Raw genomic sequence first — 22,834 nt, 5'->3', positions numbered from 1 at the left:
GCTAGGATTACAAGCGTGAGCGACCTCGCCCAGCCCCCAATCTTAAATCTAATTGAACACATTATGTATATATATACACCCAACCACGATCCCCCCTCCAAATGTACCTTATTTCAAAATAATTGGTCAAAAATGTGTATTTTAAAACCCATGTCAGATGCTTTGAACTTGGACTACAGGTTTAAAGTACAAAAATAATAGTTTCTATATGCTATATCTATTTCTCAATGATCAAATAAGGTAGGTGGTATCAGAACCATTTTATAAAGAAACTAAAGTGGAAAGGGATTAAATAAATAGATTGTTCAGCTAGTATATGACAGAACTGGGAATAAACCAAAGTACTTGCTCTTGTTATACTTATACTGTTCTACCTCTTGAATGAATAGACTGCATTCATAACCCCTATGCCACTTATTGAGTAGGCAAGGGACTGATGATGCTATTAAGGATTGCTATATGAAGTAGTAGTCAAAGTTAGGTGCATTTGCATAGTTATATTTTCTCTTGTTCCCAATAGTTTCATGTAAAAGACTGAGCTCATCAAAAACAGCAACAAAACTTTAGTAAGAGCCGGGCGCGGTGGCTCACGCCTGTAATCCTAGCACTCTGGGAGGCTGAGGCGGGCGGATTGCTCGAGGTCAGGAGTTCGAAACCAGCCTGAGCAAGAGCGAGACCCCGTCTCTACTATAAATAGAAAGAAATTAATTGGCCAACTAATATACATATAAAATTAGCTGGGCATGGTGGCGCATGCCTGTAGTCCCAGCTACTTGGGAGGCTGAGGCAGCAGGATTGCTTGAGCCCAGGAGTTTGAGGTTGCTGTGAGCTAGGCTGACACCACGGCACTCACTCTAGCCTGGGCAACAAGCGAGATTCTGTCTCAAAAAAAAAAAAAAAAAAAAAAAAAAAAAACTTTAGTAAGAGGAGGAAAAAAAGGCATTGGTATAGGGAGAAGTCAAGCAAGTACTACAAAACCTAATGTGGATAGTTCATGAAATGGATAATTTACACAGTATAGCTATATGGCTCAATTGGTGAATGTTCTGGTTAATTGTGAGACGATACATTCTATACATCAGATGGCACCTTTAAAAATTATTAAAATATAACAGAAATCAAAAATGCTGAATATGACATAATTCTTGATGATTCAGTAGGAACTTGATGATATTTCATCTTCAGGAATAATGGAAAAACCATGGTCTTTAGAACAAGCAGACTCGGAGGTTGCTTGGTAGGTACAACATGTGTTGCTCCAATGATGGATGTACTGAAGGTACTGACTTCACCAGAATGCAATATATCAAAGTAGCAAATTGTGCTTTACCCCATCAATATATATAATAAAAAATGAAAAAACAAAAACAAAAAAACACAAGCAGGCCTGGGATCAAAGTGGGGACTAGAGAAACTATTACCTATGCAGATGCACCTAACTTTGACTACTAGTTCATATCACAATCCTTAATAGCATCAGTCCCTTGCCTGCCTACTCAAAAAATAGCATAAGGGTTATGAATGCAGTCTATTCATTCAAGAGGTAGAACAGTATAAAAAGAACAAGTACTTTGGTTTTACTCCCAGTTCTGTCACATACTAGCTAAACAATCTACTTATTTAATCCCTTTATGCTTTAGTTTCTTTATAAAATGGATCTGATACCACCTACCTTGCTTGATCATTGAGAAATAGTTATAGCATATAGAAAGCACCAAATTGTACTTGATAAACTGTAATTATTTTTATAAAATTTCCCCCTTACTCCACTTCTCAGAATATTTATTTTTCCACACACTTTCATTAACAGTGATTAGTATTCTAGGCCATAAACATCTATGTAGCCCCACAATATGGCACATTTGCAGCTATCTACTTTCTTATTATTTTCTTCATAAATCTTAAACATACTGTGTAAAAGGTTAAACAGGTTTTGAAGTGACCTATGAACTTAACCACCATTCACTACACCATTCTAGAGAAAAGTTATCATATGATCTTCCCACCATTTAACTTAAAAATCAATCATATATTTTAATGAAAATATAATGCTATGTATTTCTTAAATGTTCCACCAGAGGGAACTCTTAACTTTTCACAAATCAAAATAAGCTTTCAATATCAAAAACAATGAACAAAAAAACCTCAAAAAAAAAGCATTGGAGGAGTTAGAAAAACAGTGTTTAAATTATTTTAATTAATATTAAGTTTATTTAAATTTCCTTTGAAGGAGAAAGTAGGATAAATAAAATGAAAATCAAATTCAAAAAATCAAATTCAAGAAAACAAAACATCTTACTGAGGCTTATTCACTCATTTTTATCAAACATTACTTACTGTGCACAAAATGTGCTAAAAATTGGAGGGAAATTAGCTTATACTTGTAGGAGCTCTATACATTCTTTGATTCATTTATTCCTCAAAACTTAACTGTGCTGCTGGTAAAACCATAGTACAAATACATGAAAATGTATAATAGGTCTCTCTATATAAGCAAAAAGTCTACAATATACATATGATCATCACTATTTGATACCAGCTTTGTAGCGAAGTTCTTCCATATTTGTATTAGAACATGGGTAAAATAAAATCAAATTGCCAATTCTGGCTAGATTGTGTTAAAACAATCATTCCAAATTAGGAAGTAATTTGGCAACATACATCAAAAGCATTTTTTAAAAGTGCATGCTCTTTGAACAAGTAATTTCCTTTCTAGGATTATTTCCTAAGGAAATATTAGAAAATCAAATACTATATGCAAAGATTAGAGTGCTTTCATAATACTGAAAAACCACAAACCAATAAAATAAAATCATATAATGAAATATACAGTGATAAAAAAGTTTTCAAAAAACTGTTCAATGAGAGGGGAAGGTGCACAAGGGAAAGATATATGAATATTTATAATATAATGCTGGGAAAAATACTTTAAAAGACTAAAGTGGACCAAAATGCTACTGGTATTTATCTACTGGTGGTAAATTAAAAATGTTTTTCCTTTTATTTTCTGTTAGAATTAATTCATAAGTATTATTTTATATTGAAAAAATAAGCATTTTTAAAAATAGTATCTAAAAACTTTTATATAGATCTTAAAACTTTATTTTTCGGGAAAACATCCTGTTTAAAGCTTTTTTGTGTGTGGCAGTCCAATCTGCATCTATGGCAATGACAAACCATAGCAGGTTTCATAGCATTTGAAAAACCTAAAAATGGGATTCTAAAAAGAAAAGGTTAACAAACACATACATAAATCTAGATGTATAAAAAGGGTATTAACATTCTACATAAAATCACTTAACTAAGAAATGGAATTAAATTAATCTAGTCTTTTATAAAAATGTACAATAGAAATTCTATTAAAATAAGGAAAATTCAATCTGAAATGTAGAATAATTCAAGATATAAAAATCTTCTAAAGACTAGAGTTAATCACAGAAAAAACACTTGATACAATTTAACATCCCTTTATCATAAAAACTCTCAACAAACTAGTTATAGAAGAAACGTACCTCAATACAATAAAGGCTATATATGACAAACCCATGGCTAACATCATACTGAATGGGAAAAAGCTGAAAGCTTTTCCTCTAAGAACTGGAAAAAGACAAGGATGCCTACTCTCACCACTCTTACTCAACAGAGTATTGGAAGTCCTGGCAAGAAATGTGGCAAGAGAAAGAAATTAAGGGCATCCAAATTGGAAAGAAGGAAGACAAACTGCCCCTGTTTGACATGATCGTAAGCTCCACCAAAAAACTCTTAGAACTGATACATAATGTTCAATAAAGTTGCAGGACACAAAATCAACATTAAAAATTAGTAGCATTTCTATACACCAACAATGAACCACTGAAAAAAGAAAAAAGCAACATCATTTATAATAGCTACCAAAGAAAAAAGAATAAAATACTTAGGAATAAATTTAACTGATGAGATAAAAGATCTCCACAAAGAAAACTATAAAACACTGAAGAAAGACACTGAAGACAACACACAAAAAATGGAAAGACATTCCATGTCATTTAGAAGAACAGAAGATTTAAAATACTGTGAAAATGATTATACTATCAAAACCAATCTGCAGATTCATTGCAACGCCTATCAAAATACTACTGACATTCTATATAGAAATAGAAAAAAACAATTCTAAAAGTCATATGGAACTATGAATAGCCAAAGTAATCCTGGGCAAAAAAAACAAAGCTGGAGGTATGACACTACCTGACTTCAAAGTATACTACACAAAGCTATTGTAACCAAAACAGCATGGTACAGGCATAAAATCAGACACACAGACTACTGGAACAGAACAGAGAGCCCAGAAATAAATCTGCATACCTGCAGCCCACTGACTTTCTACAAAGGCACCAATAACATTCATTAGAGAGAGGACAGTCTCTTTAATAAATGGTGCTGTGAAAACTGGGTATCTATATGCAGAAGAATGAAACTAGACCCCTGATCTCTCACCATATACAAAAATCAACTCAAAATGAATTGAAAACTTAAATGTAAGACCCAAAACTATGAAAGTACTAGAAGAAAATATGGGAGACATGCTTCAGGACATTAGTCTGAGCAAAGATTTTTATGGAGACGACAGAATAGCCAAAATAGATAAATGGAACCATACCAAACTAAAAAGTTTCTGCACAGAAAAGGAAACAATCAACAAGAGACAACCAGTAGAATGGGAGAAAATACCTGCAAACTATTCATCCAATAAAGGATTAATATCCAGAATATATAAGGAATTCAAACTTTTAACTCAAGAGCAAAAAACCAAATAATCTGACTAAAAATTAGGCAAATAAGCTGAATAGACATCTCTTGAAAGATATACAAAATGGTCAACAAGTATATGAAAAATGCTCAACATCGCTAATCAGGAAAATGCAAATCAAAACCACAAGATATCTCTCACCCCAGACAGAATGGCCATTATCAAAAAGACAAAAAAAAAATGCTGGCAAGGATGTGCAGAAAAGAGAATTCAATACACTGCTGGTGGGAACATAAATTAGTATAGCCATTATGTAAAACAGTATGGTGCATCCTTAGAAACAATTAAAAAGAGAACTACCATATGATCTTGCAATCTCACTAATGGATATATATTCAAAGGAAAGGAAATCAGTATGTCAAAGAGGTATCTGTACTCTGTTTATTGCAGCACTATTCACAATAATATGGAATCATCCTAAGTGTTCATAAACAGATAAATGGATAAAGAAAACGTGGTATATATAAAGAAAATGTGGCATATATACATAATGGAATACTATTAATATTTAGCCATAAAAAAGACCAAAATAATGTAACGTGGATGAACCTGGAGGACATTATTTTAAGGGAAATAAGTGAGACACAGAAAGACAAATACTGCGTCTTTGCACTCATATTGGAAGCTAAAATATTGATCTCATAGTAGAGCGTAGAATAGTGGTTAACTAGAGGCTGGGGGCAGAGGGTGGCGTAGCCAAAGTTGGTTAATGGATACAAAATTATAGTGAAGTAGGAGCAATTAAGTTCTAGTGTTCAATAACACTGTAGGGTGATTGTAATTAACAACACTTTATTGTATATTTTTAAATAGCAAGAGGAACAGATTTCAATATTCCCCAAACAAAGAAATGATCAATATTTGAGGTGATGGATATGCCAATTATCCTGAATTTATCATTACACATTATATACATGCATTGAGATATCACACTATACCCCATAAATATGTATAAGTATTACATGTCAATTAAAAATAAGTGTAAAAAAGCTAAAATTCATAAATACACACACACACACACACACACATATATATATATTTTTTTAACTAGATATAGGCAGTTTCCAACTCAACTCATGCATGGATGCTTCTTCTAGTAACTTCCTTGCTGCTAATCTCTTACATCCCACTGCTGCCTGGCTTAGACTTTGACTCATCCGAACCCTGAGTTTGTGTCCCTTCTTTTTATTTTGTACTACTGCTATAAACAAATGGTTGGGGTTAAAGAAAGAGTTGAGTTTAATAATTCTATACCAATTGCCTTCTCCTCAGCTCCAGTTTAACTACTGGTCAGGCTCTATCCTGTCCCCAAGTTCCATCCCATTTCATTAGTCCTTAAAATTCAGTACAATTGGCTTTCCTATCCATGGGTTCTGCATCTTTCGATAAAAAAAATATTGAATGGATTCAATCATGGATTCAAACTAGCTGGACAAAAATGGATGGTTGTGCCTGTATTGAACATGTTCAGTCTTTTGTTTCTTGTCATTTATTATTCCCTAAACAATACAGTATAACAACTATTTGCATGCCACTTACATTGTATTATATAAGTAATCTAGAGATGATTTAAAGTATACAAAAGGATGTACATAGCTATATGCAAATACTACACCACTTGAGTATGTAAGGAACTTGAGCATCTATGATTTTGGTATCCATGGGGGGTCTTGGAATTAATCGCCCAGATATCAAGGGACAACTGTACTTAGATTTTAAGAGCCTCAGGGTTCTTCTCAAATGTAAATGGATCTTGCTCTAGGAATTTATGACCAACTATAAAATATCTGTGCTATTACCTTTCAGAGATTAAATCTGAGAGATTTAACTGGATTATTTAATAACTCTGGATGGGATTAGATTTTCCTACTGCTAGAAGTAAACAACATTCAGTCATTTCATAAGGAACCATTTGCTTGCTTTGGATTCCCACATGCTATACCCTTCTCCTTGCTCCTGAAATATTTTATTCTATGTTGCCTTTAGCCTTCTCAATCCAATCCCTTTTTTGTCCGTACCCTGATATTCTCCCATCTCTTGACACTGAAACCCTCTTTAGTCAAGATCTTTTTAAATTCCTTAGCTATCTAATCTATTAGCTATTATACTACCCACAAATTTGACTGTCATCAATGTTTTTATCTAGGTCAAAATTAAAAATGAAGAAGACAACATTGAGAGACAAATCCTATGACATGTTATTAGAAACCTCTCTCTAGAGTGGCACTGATTTAATTAATTAGAGAACACAGAAATAAAACTTATTGGGAGGCTACTATAATCATCAGGCACTGAGCAATGTACTTTATATACTCACTTAAGCCTCTGGACAACTTTGACAAGAATTAACAGCCCACTTTCACAAAGAGAAACAGGTTCACAAAAGTTAAGGGTCTTAACCAAGATGAAATAGCTTCCATGTGCCAGTGCTAGAATCTGAATTTAGATCTAATCTCCATCGTACTACATTGTCTTAATACCTTTTTGGTATCTACATATAAGTCATGCATTAAGTTAAAACCTCAGTCCACATTTCTCTTTGTTGACAAGCATATCCCAGGAGACTGTCACCGAAACCTTGCTGAAAGCATTAAAACATATCCTTAATTTTATAAAAGGGGAGGAGTGATATCAGCAAGATGGCAGAGTAAGAACGTCCCATACGCTCTGTCCCACATGGAGACACTGACTCAACAAAAATACATGGACCAATTCCATCTGTGAAAAATCCAGAAATCAGTTAAGAGGTTCCTACACCCAGGCAAGCACAAAACCATCTGCATTGAAGTTTTTAGAAAAATTCACAGTACTCACTTGCCAGATTCTCCTACCATCCCATAGGGCAATGTAATTGGGAGCATACTTCCAACTCCTGGCTTTTCTCTCGGTAGGAAAAGAGAGGACTAGAACATCTAATGGTCTGAGTTGGGGTTGGTGGTGGTGGTAACTACTGGTTTCTGTCTTGCCTGACTCTAACTACTGATAGGAAAGAGCATGAGGTTAGGGGCTACTAAGAAAGGTGACAAGTCTGAACTACCACACATTCACTCATCACCCACCCACCCCTATTCCCCCAGCTCCTATACAGTTCAGCATGAAGAAAGTTAAGAAAAACCTCAATTCCCTGGGGAGGAAAATAGTTGGAGCTTACATCCAATGTTCTGACTTAATCAGAGCAAGGGGAGTTGCCTGACTGGTTTCTGTCTCACCTGACTGGAAGCACTGACAGGACCCAGCATACTCTAGATGTCTGGAGACAACTAGGAAGAAAAAAAAAGCTGGATGGCTTATGACAGCTTCAGACACTTCTTTTACTCAGATAGACACCAAATACAGCAAAAGATTATGAGTTCTGAAAAAATAAAACCACCAAAACTTCTCTAATTGGGGAGTTTACAGGTACAAATCCAGAAGACACAACCAAAGAAAAGGCTCAAGAGGACCTGAGAAGCTCTAGCCAGAGTACTGGTAAAGGTCTTTGCCTGTAAGAAGTAAGTCTGTGAAGTCTTTTGTAAAGGTGGCTGTTTTTTCAAATGTGTGGATCCCAACACAAAGTAACAGGGCACATGGAGAAACAGAAAAACTCTGTCAAAGGAACAAAATAAACTTCTAAAAACATACCCTAAAGAAACTGAGGTATAAGAATTACCTGACAATTTATTCATAAAAACCATCACAAAGACATTCAATAAGATCAGGAAAATGATGCATGAACCAAATGAGACTATCAACAAGGCAGAAAATATTTTAAAAAGCCAGAAATTTTATAGCTAAAGATTATAATAACTGAATTTAAAAATTCATTATAGGGGTTCAAGAGCAGATTTGATCAAGCAGAAGAAAGAATCAGTAAACTCAAAAAGAGGTCATTTAGAATTATCCTGTCAGAGAAGCAAAATAAAAAAAGAATAAAGAAGAGTGAAGAAAGCCAAAGGGACTTATGGGACTTTAAGCAGACCAAACGCATACATGAAATGGAAGTTCCAGAAAGAGAAGAAAGGAAGAAACAGGTGATAAACAGGTGATACAATTTATTTGAAGAAATGACCCCAAAAAATCACCAAATCCGCAGAAGGAAATGGGAATTTAGACCCAAGAATCCCAACTAACCCTAATAAGGATAAGCCCAAATAAGACCACATTGAGACACATTATATTCAAACTGTTGAAAATCAAAGACAGAGAATTTTGAAAGTAGCAATTTCCAAAAAGTTGAAAAGGGAGGAACACTCCCAAACTCATTTTGTGAGGCCAGCATTACTCTGATACCAAAGCCACACAAAGATACTACAAGAATATTACAGACTAAAATCCCTGATGAATATAGACAAAAAAAGTCTCAATAAAATACCAGCAAACCAAATTCAACAACATTAAAAGGATCATATACCATACTCTGGGGCACAAAGATAGTTCAACATTCAAAAATCAATCAAAATGATTACACCACAGTAATAGAATGAAGTTATCCATTCTATTCTAAACCATAAGATCTCAATAGATGCAGAAAAAGCATTTGACAAAATTGAACACCCTTTCGTGCTACAAATACTCAACAAACTAGGAACAAATGAAATTACCTCAACGTAATAAAGGCCATACATGAAAAGCCCTCAGCTAACATCATGCTCAATGGTGAAGAACTGAAAAAAAATTTCAGGAGGAAGACAAGGATGCCACTCTTGCCACTTCTATTCAACAAAGTTCCAGAAATCCTAGCGAGAGCAATGAGGGAAGAAGAAATAAAAGGCATTCAATTCAGAAAGATCTCTTTTTGCAGATGACAGAATCTTCTATGTAGAAAACCCTTAAGATTCCACAAAAAGCCCAGTTAGAATAAATGAATTCAGCAAAGTTACAGGATACAAAGTCAATATACAAAAATTAGTTGCCTTTCTATACATTAACAACAAACAATCTGAACAGGAAATTAAGAAAACCCATCTATGGCAGCATCAAAAAGATTAAGATACTTAGTAATATACTTAACTAAGGAGATGAAGGACTTATATGCTGAAAACCACAAAAAATGCTGAAAGAAATAAGTATTGCTAAAATAACTATACTATCCAAAGCAATACAGGTTAAATGCAATCCCTTTCAAATCACAATAATACTAGTTTGCAGAAATAGAAAAAATAATCCTAATATTCATATGGAACCACAAACCCCAAGTAGCAAAGACAATCTTGATAAAAAAAAAGAACAAAGCTGGAGCCTTCACACTTCCTGACTTTAAAGCATAGGATAAAACTATAGTAATCAAAATAGTATGGTATTGGCATAAAGACAGACATATAGACCAAAGGAAGAGAATAGAGAGGCCAAAAATAAAGCCACTCATATACAATCAAATGATCTTAGACAAGGGTGCAAATACTACACAACGGGAAAAGAGACTCCCATCTCTTCAAGAAATGCTAGGAAAACTGGATTTTTACATGCAAAGGAATGAAGTTGGAACCTTATCTTATACCACACACAAAAATTAACTAAATATTTAAATGTAAGACCTGAAACTATAAAATTTCTTTAAGAAAATGAAAAAAAATAGCTTCATGACATTGATATGGGCAGTGATTTTTTGGATATGACATATAAAGCAGAAATAGACAAATGGGACTATATCAAACTAAAAGTGTATGTTCAGTGAAGGAAACAATGAACAGAGTGAAAAAGAAGCCTACAGTATGGGAGAAAATATTTGCAAATCATGTATCTGATAAATATATAAAATACACGAGAAATCTCACAACTCAGTAACAAAATAAATAACCCAATTAAAAAAATCGGCTAAGGACTTAACAGTATTTTTCCAAATAAGACACACAAATGGCCAACAGATGGCACATGTATATACAGATATATATGGTATATAAAAGGTATATGAAAAGATGCTTGGTATAATTAATCATCAGGGAAATGTAAATCAAAACTATAATGAAATATCACTGCACACCTGTCAAGATAGCTATTATCTAGAGGGGAAAAGCCCAGAAAATAATAAGTGCTGAGGAGATAGAGAAACTGGAACCCTTGTACACTGTTGGAGGGAATGTAAAATGGTGCAGCCACTATGGAACACAGTATGGAGGTTTCTCAGAAAAAAAAAATTCAACTACTATACCATCCAGCAATCCCACTTCTGGGTACCTGTCCAAAAGAACTGACAGTGGAATCTCAAAGACATATTTGTTGAAGCATTATTCCTAATAGTCAAGAGGTAGAAAAAAACCTAAAAGCCCATCAACAGATGCCTGGATAAAGAAAATATGTATGTGTATATATATATATATATATATATATATATATATATATATATATATATATATATATATAAAATGGAATATTAGTCAACCTTAAAAAAAGAAGGAAATACTGTCAGGTTACAATATGGATGAACTTTGAAGCATTATGCTAAGTGAAATAAGTTAGTCACAGAAGGACAAATACTGCATGATTCCACTTATATGAGCCAAACTGACAGAAGCAGAAAGTAAAATGGTGGTTGCCAGAGATTTGTCAGAGGGGAAAATGGAGACCTGCTGTGCAATGGGTATAATTTCAGTCACACAAGATGAAAGAGTTTTCAAGATTTGATATACAACAATGCATATATAGTTAGCAATACTATACACCTAAAAATGTAGTAACAGGGTAGATTTCATGTTATATGATTTTTACCACAGTTTTTAAAAGAGAAGGAAAGGGGAACATGAAGTTTGTATAACTTGACTTGTTCCCATTGAACTCATGCCAGTCAACTTCTAGGGATCAACATTTCCACTTGCAAGAACTCACATCACTTTATGTAATTATCTTCACAGAATTAGACTGACATTAATCTTTCCTATATGGTTTTCAAATTCCACTTTCCACCTTTTAGAAATCAGAAGGACATTTGCCCATCTCTAACCTTCTAGTACTCCTCCTTTCATCTGGGATTTTCCAAAGATTACTTACAGTAGTTTAGAAAATTCAACTGCAAGTTCTCTTAGTATCCTGAAATAAAACTGATCTATATGACAGAAGATCTGAAGAAGAAATGGTTGGATGCTTACTTGTTTTCTTACATACTACTCACCTATCTTGATTATCCTCTTACCAGTTTTTTTGTACCATTTCCAAATTAATATGGATTCTCACACAGAGAATGTTCTAAAACAAACTGAAACAAAAATGCTGAGCAATTTCACTTTCTCTTGTCTGCTTGCATTACACCAAACAGTAGGCTCAAGCTTTTAATAGTACAATTAATCAAATCCATGGTATATCTGATATAAGTAGTAATGGTTTATATAAATTTTAAGAATATAGATATTAAGATTGTAATTTCACTGCTTACTTTTAAATATGCAGCTGCCTCTTGGACAGAAAGCGTTCTTTGACTAGAACTGCCACATTCATGATCTCCTGGAAAGATGAACATATTATTAATTTTGAATCAGTACTATGTTAAAAAGAACAAATATAATTCAAAATATTTTATAAATTATACAATCATAGGTTAGATCATTATAATTAGTAATGAAGAATATAAATATTATTTTATTTTCTAGAAAAAAATTCCAGTAACTAATATAAGTAAACAACTACCCTTACTTAAACCACAACCTTTAAATACATTTCAGTCTAGATAGGAAAATATCTTCCTCTTATAGTCCTAGCTAAATTGTAAGCCAGAGTAGGAACCATGTCATACTGATGCCTACTCATAGATCTTGGCACACAGGGTGCGTTCCACAGATATGTATTATTCCTAAAGGTGAAAAATTCAGCAAATTCATTGTGCTAACTTACATATCTATTCCTAAAGCTAATAATTTAAGGTTTCAAATAAGTTTTAAATTAAAACAAATGCATTTTCAGAGTATAACTAAGCCTATCTTTAGGAAGGAGTATGCATGCCTTAAAAATTATTATGACAGATTAATAGGGAAATTAGGTACAAGTTTCTTCCTATGATTTGGTTTCTACAAATGGATGTGCTACATGCAAATCTTTGAGAAACTACATTTTTCTTTTAACTGTTTATAGGAAGTGAATTCAAAGCTTTTTCTTTAGGCTATGTGGTTATTAGAGATAAATTATCCTTATACTGAACTTCAATTGTCAGATTTTCCCTGTCCTGCTTCCTTCAAGTAGTTTTAAAAATGTTTTCACATGGAAGTGAAATTAAAGTAAAAATCCTTGGCTAATTTTTCTACAATAAAAATAACTATGTTCTCATTTATCAGTTTTATTCAAGTAGTCAGATTTTAATGGCAGTAGTCATAAAAAAGGAAGAAGTACCTATTGGATGAACAAGTTTCTTAAAAGTACCCACAGAGATTCAGATTTCCATATCTGACCTGCTGATTTTTTTTTTTTTTTTGAGACAGAGCCTCATTTTGTTGCCCAGGCTAGAGTGAGTGCCATGGCATCAGCCTAGCTCACAGCAACCTCAATCTCCTGGGCTCAAGCGATCCTACTGCCTCAGCCTCCCAAGTAGCTGGGACTACAGGCATGCACCACCATGCCCGGCTAATTTTTTGTATATATATTTTTAGTTGGTCAATTAATTTCTTTCTATTTTTAGTAGAGATGGGGTCTCACTCAGGCTAGTCTTGAACTCCTGACCTTGAGCAATCCGCCCGCCTTGGACTCCCAGAGTGCTAGGATTACAGGCCTGAGCAACCACGCCCCACTGCTGATGGTTTTTATAAATGAAGTTTTTTTTTTTTTTTTTTTTTTTATTATTTTTTTTTTTTTTTTTTTTTTTTTTGAGACAGAGTCTCGCTTTGTTGTCCAGGCTAGAGTGAGTGCCGTGGCGTCAGCCTAGCTCACAGCAACCTCAAACTCCTGGGCTCCAGTGATCCTTCTGCCTCAGCCTCCCGAGTAGCTGGGACTACAGGCATGCGCCACTATGCCCGGCTAATTTTTTTTTTATATATATATCAGTTGGCCAATTAATTTCTTTCTATTTATAGTAGAGACGGGGTCTCGCTCTTGCTCAGGCTGGTTTCGAACTCCTGACCTTGAGCAATCCGCCCGCCTCGGCCTCCCAAGAGCTAGGATTACAGGCGTGAGCCACAGCGCCCGGCCATAAATGAAGTTTTATTGGAATACAGCCAAACTCATTCATGTATGCTGCTTTCATGTTATAATAACAGAACTGAGTAGTTGTGACAGAGGCAGTCTAACCTGCAAAAGCCTAAAATACTCACTATCTGGCCCTTCACAGAAAAAACTTGCTGACCCCTGCTCTAAAAGGAATCCACATTTTTAAAAGCACACCAGACTATGCTGATCTAGAGGGCCATGAACAAATAAAACAATGCCATAGAGATAGCTATAGATGCTTGTGCTAGCAACATCAGGAATTCCTAGCTAGAGTATATACTTAAAGCTATTTATGGGTGCTACAGCATATGAAATAAATGTCACTAGCTTGTAGTACATGAATATGATAGTCAGTCAGTCGATGCAAAGAGGGCTTTTAGTGACATACACAAAATGAGAAGCCTAAAAAATTGACCAGAATTAAGGATCTAAAGAAAAAAAACAAAGACAGGTGAGAGGATGGGGAACTGTCAGGATCATAAATACCTCCATTCAACCAGAGAAATTCTACATTTACCTACTAATCTTCTACCAATGATCTGGTTTCCACAAAAGAATTTGCTACATAGAGAAGTTTGAAAAACCGTATTTTTCTTTTCTTGTAACTGCTTATACAAAGAGAACCCAAAGTCTCTTCTTTCAGATTATATGTAAAATAACCAAAAAAACTGAAAGGTAATAAATAGATAAGCTGCTAATACAGTTTATCATATGCTAAATTTGATACCAATTCATCTATAATAAATTCTCATAATTGTAGACACGTTGGATATCTGAGAGTTCTCAAAGACTAAGAGCAGAGTATAAGGAAAATGTACTGACTCAGGAAAGAAAATTCTAGGAGAATATATTTACTTTATTCAAAGGAATGAAACCTATATAACCATCAAAAGGAAAATGTGCATTTTTATATTTAATCTAGGATTTTACTGAAAAGTTAATTCACTGCCCAATTCAACTGATATTTAAGCTTTCAGAAGTTTTTGTTACTATTAATGCAATAAAGAAATTTGACTGACTTTAAAATTACATTATATAATGCAATATATATAATACATTTAATACAGATGGCAAGCAGGAAAAAGCCCTGGACTAAATATATCAATAAAAATAAAAATAAATCACTCTATACGTAATAAAAAGTTCTAAAGAAAAATATTCTACAAATATAACACCAAACATGGGAAAAACTATTTCTACTGATACAACATGATACTTATGTACATATATTATTCAAAATAATTTTAGAGACTATGAATGTTAATTACCTGCAAGCTGTGCCAATCGATCATGAAGCTTGTATAATGTGCTCATCATAAGATTTTTTTCACTTTCCTAAAATTAGAAGAAATTATGAAAAATATGTGCCAAATAATTCTTATTCAAAAAGAAAAGCAGTAAATAAATTCAAATAATAGAAGCTACATAATCTGAAAGACAAATTCATATCTAAATAATGGCCACAATATTTTAAGGAACCTTAATCTAAGACTCTAAATTACCACTCTAAAACATTTTACTTTCTTGAGAATGATCAAAACATTGGCACTAAGGTTAGTGTGAAAAAAGGTCTCATACATAATAAGCTCCCCCAACCACGAAAACAATGCTCCCAATCGCTGTCTATATAATGCATGCTTATGTACAGTGTTCTAATGAGATTGTTTTCTTCATCAAGACTGCCATTCATGTTTTGTTTTTTAATCTGACTCAACCACATAAGACAAAGGGAATGAGTACTGACACTGACTAAAACTCATCCTTGCCTAAGTGGCCCTGTAAACTTAAGAACCACTAAAGTTAAACAAACATTCAGGGAATATCTATTAGGAGTTAAGAACTGTTCTCTTAGCAAAGTGAGAGACCCAGTGAACAAGATGGTTCCTGTTCTCCGGGGCAAAAAACGTACTGTTATATTACAGTTGCAAAGTATGAGGCAAATACAGAAGAGGGAGAGAAGGGCAGACCCATTTATGGAACAAAGAATATTTGAGTTGGGTTTCAAAGGAAAAAAGAATAGATAAGCATTCTAGTCAGAAGGAACAGCCTGAGCAAAGGCATGAAAAAAGTGTGGGTTATATTCCTTATGTAACCAGTAGCCCAGTTTGACTCAACAAACTATATATTGAAAAAACAGTTTGGAATTAACTGCCAGAGAGCCCTGGATACCAAGACAAAGAGTTTGACTTCATTCTGAAAATTTAGCAGAAGGAAAGTAAAACAGACTTGTATATCAGGAATATTACTATGATCAGAATGTACAGGATGGCCTGGAAGGAGAAATAACTGAAAAGAGTACAGAGAGGGGACTATTGCAATAGTATAAGCACCCTACCAAGTAGTCTAATGCAATGAGACTCCCAATTTAAGAGCAATCACGATTAAGAGTGACCAATATAAGTGATGGAAAAGAGGACGGTAGGTTAGAGAGGGTTGTAATAGTTTATCACACTATCTGAAATAAATACATGATTCATCAGAGGGCTGTGTCTTTATTATTTCCTTTCTTCCTGGAGTGTCTAACCAAACAGAATTACTAGGTGAATACAACCATGGAGCAAATTCGGGCAGAATAAAAGGCCAGGATAGTAACATTTATATATCTAATGGCATGCAACCTCATCCATTTATTTTTGTGCTGTATGTTCAGGGACAGAAGAAAACAAGTTTGTACACTATGGGTGGTATGATTTTGTCAATGCAGCTTTAATCAGCGAGACTAAGAAGAAAACTCATCAGTGGCTCAAAGATCCTACCACCAGAGTCCCCAGTTTTATGCTGGATGGTTGACTGGGATCCGTTACTTATTCCGTCAGTTCACTAGTTACCTTCCAACACCTCTGCTTTTTTGGGGGGTTGGGGTGGGGGCCTCAAATTTATCTCAACCAGATTCTGAATCAAGCCAGTCCTTACCTTCACATTAAGATTAAAAATCCAAACTCCAAAAATCAGATACCAAAAAGTAAGAGTAGGGGCTCAAACCCAGGATTTGGAAAGCTCTGCATTTGCGATACATTAAACCACAAAATCACTTTTAATAAATATGTTCAACATAACCAGATGAGCAGGAGTTCCAATGATAGTGTAGTTTATAAAAATAGTTCATCATTTTATATAACATATAAAACTAAGGTGAATCTAATTAAACTTTGGGATTAAAGTAGCTGAAATTTTTGAAGTTTGTAGAAAGACTGATTCCTTTGTTTTATATGTCTTGATCATGCCCTTCCCCATTCAAAAAAAAAAATTCGAAGAATTGGCACCTGTCCCCTGTGATTACATCTTTTTTTTAAAATTTTTAATTCATAATTTATTTTGCTTTTTTATTTAGTTTTTTTTTTATCTTTAAAGATCAAGATCATTGAGTATGTGATTACATGTTTAATGAACATAAAAGACCTGGGAATAAACTTCATGCTATTATTCATGGGTCACACTAGACTGGACAAATAGAAGAAATAACAAAACCTAACCAGATGGAACTGGATCTCATACTGGATTACATACATACTGTTATGTTCTCAAAGAATTTAAGCACCCAAAAGTTCAACAATAATTTTTTACAAGTAGTATTTTTCCAATGAAAACTTATTCAAAATGACGATCTATATACTACAAGGGTCTCAATGCTATTCAAATGACCAACTAAATTATGATATAGTTTTTAATGATATATGTTACTAACTGAACAAATCCATTTTTAGAAAGAAATAGAGAGGCATTGGTTCAATTATCTTTAGTACCAGTACACTAAACTAGCAGTAAATCTGAAAAGTATACTAAAGTTATTTTCTTACTGGCTTACAGTTTTATTACACTCTTATTCTATTTTCAGATTGTTTCCTAACATTTCAGTTTAAAATGTGTCTAACTATTGGTTTTCCTAATAACCCTGCAAACTAAAGATCCACAAATACATATATATTTAAAGTAAGTTTTCAAGTAACTTTTCATTAAATGTAATTTTATAATTTGAATTAGCTATCTTGCAATTGTCTGTTTTAGCAGGACCCAGATTATCATTTACCAACACATATATTTCTCTAAAGCAAAATTTTTATTCTTGGGGGGAAAAAACTATCGAATGACTCTACCAAATTTTCTCATAACTGTCATCTTTAAATATCTCCCTTTTCTATCCCTCAGCCAATTTTCTCATCAAGGACATTTTTAACTGCATCATGTCTTTGATTAAATGGTAATAGACTTTAAACACTTAGTATCATGCCCTGCACAAAATAAGCATTTAATAAGTGAACTGCCATTATCTTCATTATAATTATTACTATTATTCAGAGGTTCAGAACTTCAGTTCTGAAAATTATACAGAAGAAAATTATCTTGTATTTCCAATGTTCAGTGAATATATGGTACTCAATTTAAATTATGATGCTGTAACAGTATTTTACTGAATAATGCAACTGATAAAGTCAACTTTGCTTTAAACAAATATTAGCACAGTAGAATATTACTAAATAAAATCATTTTAAAGTTTCATTCTAAAGTAATATACTGTGGATCTGATTATACATTTTTTTTTTTTTTTTGAGACAGAGTCTCACTTTTGTTGCCCAGGCTAGAGTGAGTGCCGTGGCGTCAGCCTAGCTCACAGCAACCTCAAACTCCTGGGCTCAAGCGATCCTCCTGCCTCAGCCTCCCGAGTAGCTGGGACTACAGGCATGCGCCACCATGCCCGGCTAATTTTTTTTTGTATATATACTTTTAGTTGGTCAATTAATTTCTTTCTATTTTTAGTAGAAACAGGGTCTTGCTCAGGCTGGTTTCGAACTCCCAACCTCGAGCAATCCGCCCGCCTCAGCCCCCCAGAGTGCTAGGATTACAGGCATGAGCCACCGCGCCTGGCCCTTGATTATACATTTTTATACATCCTTTGGTACAACAAATAATGTTTCCTATACAGGTCTATGTAACTATCAGTTCCTAATAAAAAAGTTGACTAGTTGCGTATTATAATATAAGCTTAAATATCTTAATCTTCAAAGTGCCTATTATGATAGGTAAGGAAAAATATTTTCATGTAAGTAAAATTTAGGTTCAATTTGATATTACAGCACCCTTTCAAAATGAAAAGAATAGGTAGCCTAAAAGATATTAGTGCGTTTTCCTTTCTAAATGTCTCCTGATGTTTGAATAGGCATGCCAATGGGCAAAGAGCCAAAGAGAGACAAGATGAGGTCAAAGAGGACAAAAACTGCTAAGGTATCCAACAACTAAAGACAACAGGAATACTTTTAATTATAAGACCATATCCACAGATGGCATACCACTTCCATTTTACTTGGCAGGTAGCTTTTAAGATAAACTGATAAACAGTTCAGCTCCTAGGAGAAAATCCATGTCAGATTTAATTATACTATAGTTAAGAAATACTCAGAATAAGAAAATATACTGTGTTAGACTAAAATAACCTCAAAATTACTATTTTTTAGTTGGTAATCATCCTAATACTTTTATCATATAAGATATGACATGAAATATCAATATTATGGTCTTTTACTTACTTGTATTTTTCCAAATGTTTCACCAAAGGGGTTTTCTACTATCAAGGAAAGAAAAAAAAAAGAGAACTATTAGCATCACTAAAGAAAATAATTAAGCACCTGGCCCAAACAAGCCCTCTGAAATGCCAGCAAGCCACTTTGCTAAAACTAAATATAAACATGCAAACAAAATGTAAACAAACTGATGATAGTAAACGATGGGGAAGTAATTTTTCAGACTTACTATACTTACCATTCTCACTTTCAATTTGTGGTTTTCTCCATAATCACTGAAATCAGGTGCTCTGGTATCAGAGAAGCTGAGTTCAAGTCCCAGCTCCACTACTTATTAGCAACATCTCCTTGAACCAACATCTACTTAGCCACTCTAAATTGTAGATTTTCTTCTTAAAAGGAGGAATAACAATGATACCTACCTTATATAGCTGTTGGTAGGATTAAAGGAGATAAACCAGATAAAATACTTGACTGTGTCAAGCACTTAAGAAGAACTGAATGCACAGTGCCCATTATCATTACTATTAATGACTATCATTTCTACCTTAATTTGGTTTCTCTTCAAAATATAGACTAAAAGCAGTTAACTACTTGAGGAAATTTACAAGATGCTTTAAAACTGAGTAATTCGTTTAGAATTCTGACTGCTAATGATTAAAAAAGAAAAATCCACCTTCCTAACAAACATCTTTGCGAACATCTGGAAAAGTGGCAAGAAAAAAATATACAGATCAACATAGCCAAGAATTAAGTCTCAGTATTAAACGCCTCCAAATTTCTAACAAAATATTACATTATAAGGAAATGATTTCCACTTTCTATCTAACCTCCCAACTCCTACACCTCTCCGAAAAGATACAAACAAGTTTATGGCTGAATAATGTAGCATCTCTCATAGTTATTATTCAGAAACTTTCTCCTTATCATCTCTTTTATTTCAATATTACATGCAAAAATACTCAAAGTTTTCAGATACCTGAAAACCTCTATATATTTTAAACCTCTATATATTTTATTATATATCTGTATAATCCAGGTCACAACTAAGACTAACTGATCTTACAAAGTAGTTCACACTGACCAGGTTTCCTTTCTGAGATACTTTTCTATTTTTATTTGAGAAAACAGGAAGTCCCATAGGAACCAGGAACTGCCTGATTCTAAGAAAGTTCATGTGAGACCAGTTTAACAAGGTACAATAAAAAAGCAAGGGAAAAAAATGCATCCTGTTATCATCATAAGGGATGTTGCTAATAGATTTTTAGACATTTCTCTATACAACAAAAAGGTTTTAATGCTGGGAAAGAAAAATTTCTGAAAGATAAAAAAATCAAAAGCTACTCATAAGGGAAATAAAGAGAGGAAATAATAATAGCTTCAAAATTAAATAAAATGTTAAGAATCAGAACTAATGGACTAAAAAGATAACCTTTTTAATAACATGAATCTTCATATAAAATTTGAACAGTTTAAAATAAAGCTATATTTAGTTCAACATACTAACTGGCCAACAATACTTAAAAACCAAGTACTTTATTTGCTCTTTATATGAAAAATAATTCTTAAAAATATAAAACACGCAGTTTTTTAAAAAAAACAAAAACAGGTTTAATGTCTATGAAGAAAAGCTATGCTAGCATTACTTTTCTGACTGTGCACAAAATTATTTTTTGTCAAGACTATCAAGTAGAAAATCAACACTTCTCAGCTAGATAAATGGGTCCAAAAAAAAATAAAATAAAATAAAATAAAATAAAATAAAGAAAGAAAATCAACACTTCAAGTAGCTCTATGAAAGCATAACTGTAAACTATGGTTGTCCTATCAGCAGACTGTTAGCTCTACTGTGGGATTCTCACATAGGGACCACGTGTTATTCATGTTTGTATGCCTGCAGCCAAGCATAGCATTGGACATATAGTTAGTACTTGAAAAGTGCTGGTTGTGCTATCTAGGCACGCTTCTTTATTTTACTTTGAATGTTAACACTAAAGCAAAAGTGTTAAATTCTGCAGGAAGCTGGAGGAGTATACGTTCTGAGCTACTGGGAAGGGAAAGGGATAGGATAACACAGAGAAAGCTAAAGAGAATAAAAACAATTCTGTTAAAAACATTGCTCTGCTCTTTGTACCCTTCTAGATTTCTACTTCTTGTCTAGTAGGCTAAAATACCTGAGTATAACACATTTAAAAAGCCAAGATGATGCTTTCTGCCCTACAAATCCATTAAAAAAAATTTTCCCCAAATGCCTATGATAATTGTTACCCAATAAATGAACAGATCCTTAGCCTTGAGGTTAAGTTTTACAAAGAAACCCCAACCAAAAACTAACTCTAACAAACTAAATGCCCTCAAACTTCTGAAAGTATCTTTATACATCTAACTTTTCTTTCCTCAAATCATTTTAGTATTTCTAAAAAAAACCCTAGTATCTTATATCTCATCCAAATTACCTAGTCTTTAATGGAAATAATACAAAATGTGTGAAAATATACAACAACCTCTCCTTCCATTTAGGCAACTGTGGAGAAAAAAACTTATTTCAAAAGCATTCCACAGCAAAAATTTGCCACTTCATTTATTATTCTGTCACTTTTCTAGGGAGAGATCTTAGAGTAAATTACAGTTCTTATCCCTTACCCTATAGCAAAATAACGCCAAGACAGTACTTCAAAATTTACTCCAAAGCCACAACCTTGCAGCCATTTATTACCTGTTATTGTCCTTTATACCTTACACCCCAAACAGTTTCTCAGTACTGCTTTTTCTCAAATTCTCCTAGTTTGGCCATTTCAATATTTTTGGTCCTATTATTTCAAACTTCAAATATACCAACTTTTCCTTGTAAATGTCCTTAACATTTTGACTTCTCTTCCCTTTAAGCCATCTTAATGACCAAAACTCACATTCTTAAAATGTTTAATTAGATATTTCAAAATCTTCCAATGGTTTCCCATCACACTTTGCTTCAAGAACAAATTCTTATCTTATGATAATTACTTACAAGACACGTGATTCTCACCCAAACTTCCCTCTCACCAATTCCAAAAATGTTATTTAATAATTTTACTGATCCTTTAGTCAAATATAAGCTTTTTTCCATTCTCTTAAGCTGAAATCAAATTTGTCAACCGTCATGAATTCTCAGATAAAAAGGAAAAAATTGTGACCACATCCATAGGTTGCTACACTTCAAAGGATATACTTATGTATTAATAGAACTAAATAAATCAATAATCTCTCAGAAAGGCTCCATTTTGTTTATCCAATGGCAGCAAAGGGAAGAAAAGTTTGTGGTAACCAAAGTTGTTCTTATAAAGAGCAAATAAAAGACTTATTATTTTGTGCTAGGCACTGGAAATGTGGCACTGAATTAACACAAAAAATATCTCTGCCTTCATAGAACTTATGTTCTAGAGGGGTTAGA

The 22,834-nt window shown here is 33.5% G+C and overlaps 1 protein-coding gene across 1 annotated transcript in view; it reads right to left on the bottom strand.

The window, feature by feature from the left end:
• LEMD3 (LEM domain containing 3) overlaps positions 1–22,834 on the bottom strand; it is a 65,956-nt gene that overhangs the window by 14,404 nt on the left and 28,718 nt on the right. Inside the window, exons 2-4 of the mRNA XM_012782397.2 lie at positions 19,411–19,448; positions 15,157–15,223; positions 12,132–12,199 (exon numbers count right to left, since the gene is read on the bottom strand). Of these exons, the coding sequence (XP_012637851.1) occupies positions 12,132–12,199; positions 15,157–15,223; positions 19,411–19,448 (173 nt within the window). The remainder of the gene's footprint in view (positions 1–12,131; positions 12,200–15,156; positions 15,224–19,410; positions 19,449–22,834) is intronic.

The sequence above is a fragment of the Microcebus murinus genome, chromosome 10, assembly GCF_040939455.1.
Source record: "Microcebus murinus isolate Inina chromosome 10, M.murinus_Inina_mat1.0, whole genome shotgun sequence".
NCBI lineage: Eukaryota > Metazoa > Chordata > Mammalia > Primates > Cheirogaleidae > Microcebus > Microcebus murinus.
The sequence above is the reverse complement of the archived record's forward strand: the minus strand, read 5'-3'. Positions and strand labels throughout refer to the sequence as shown.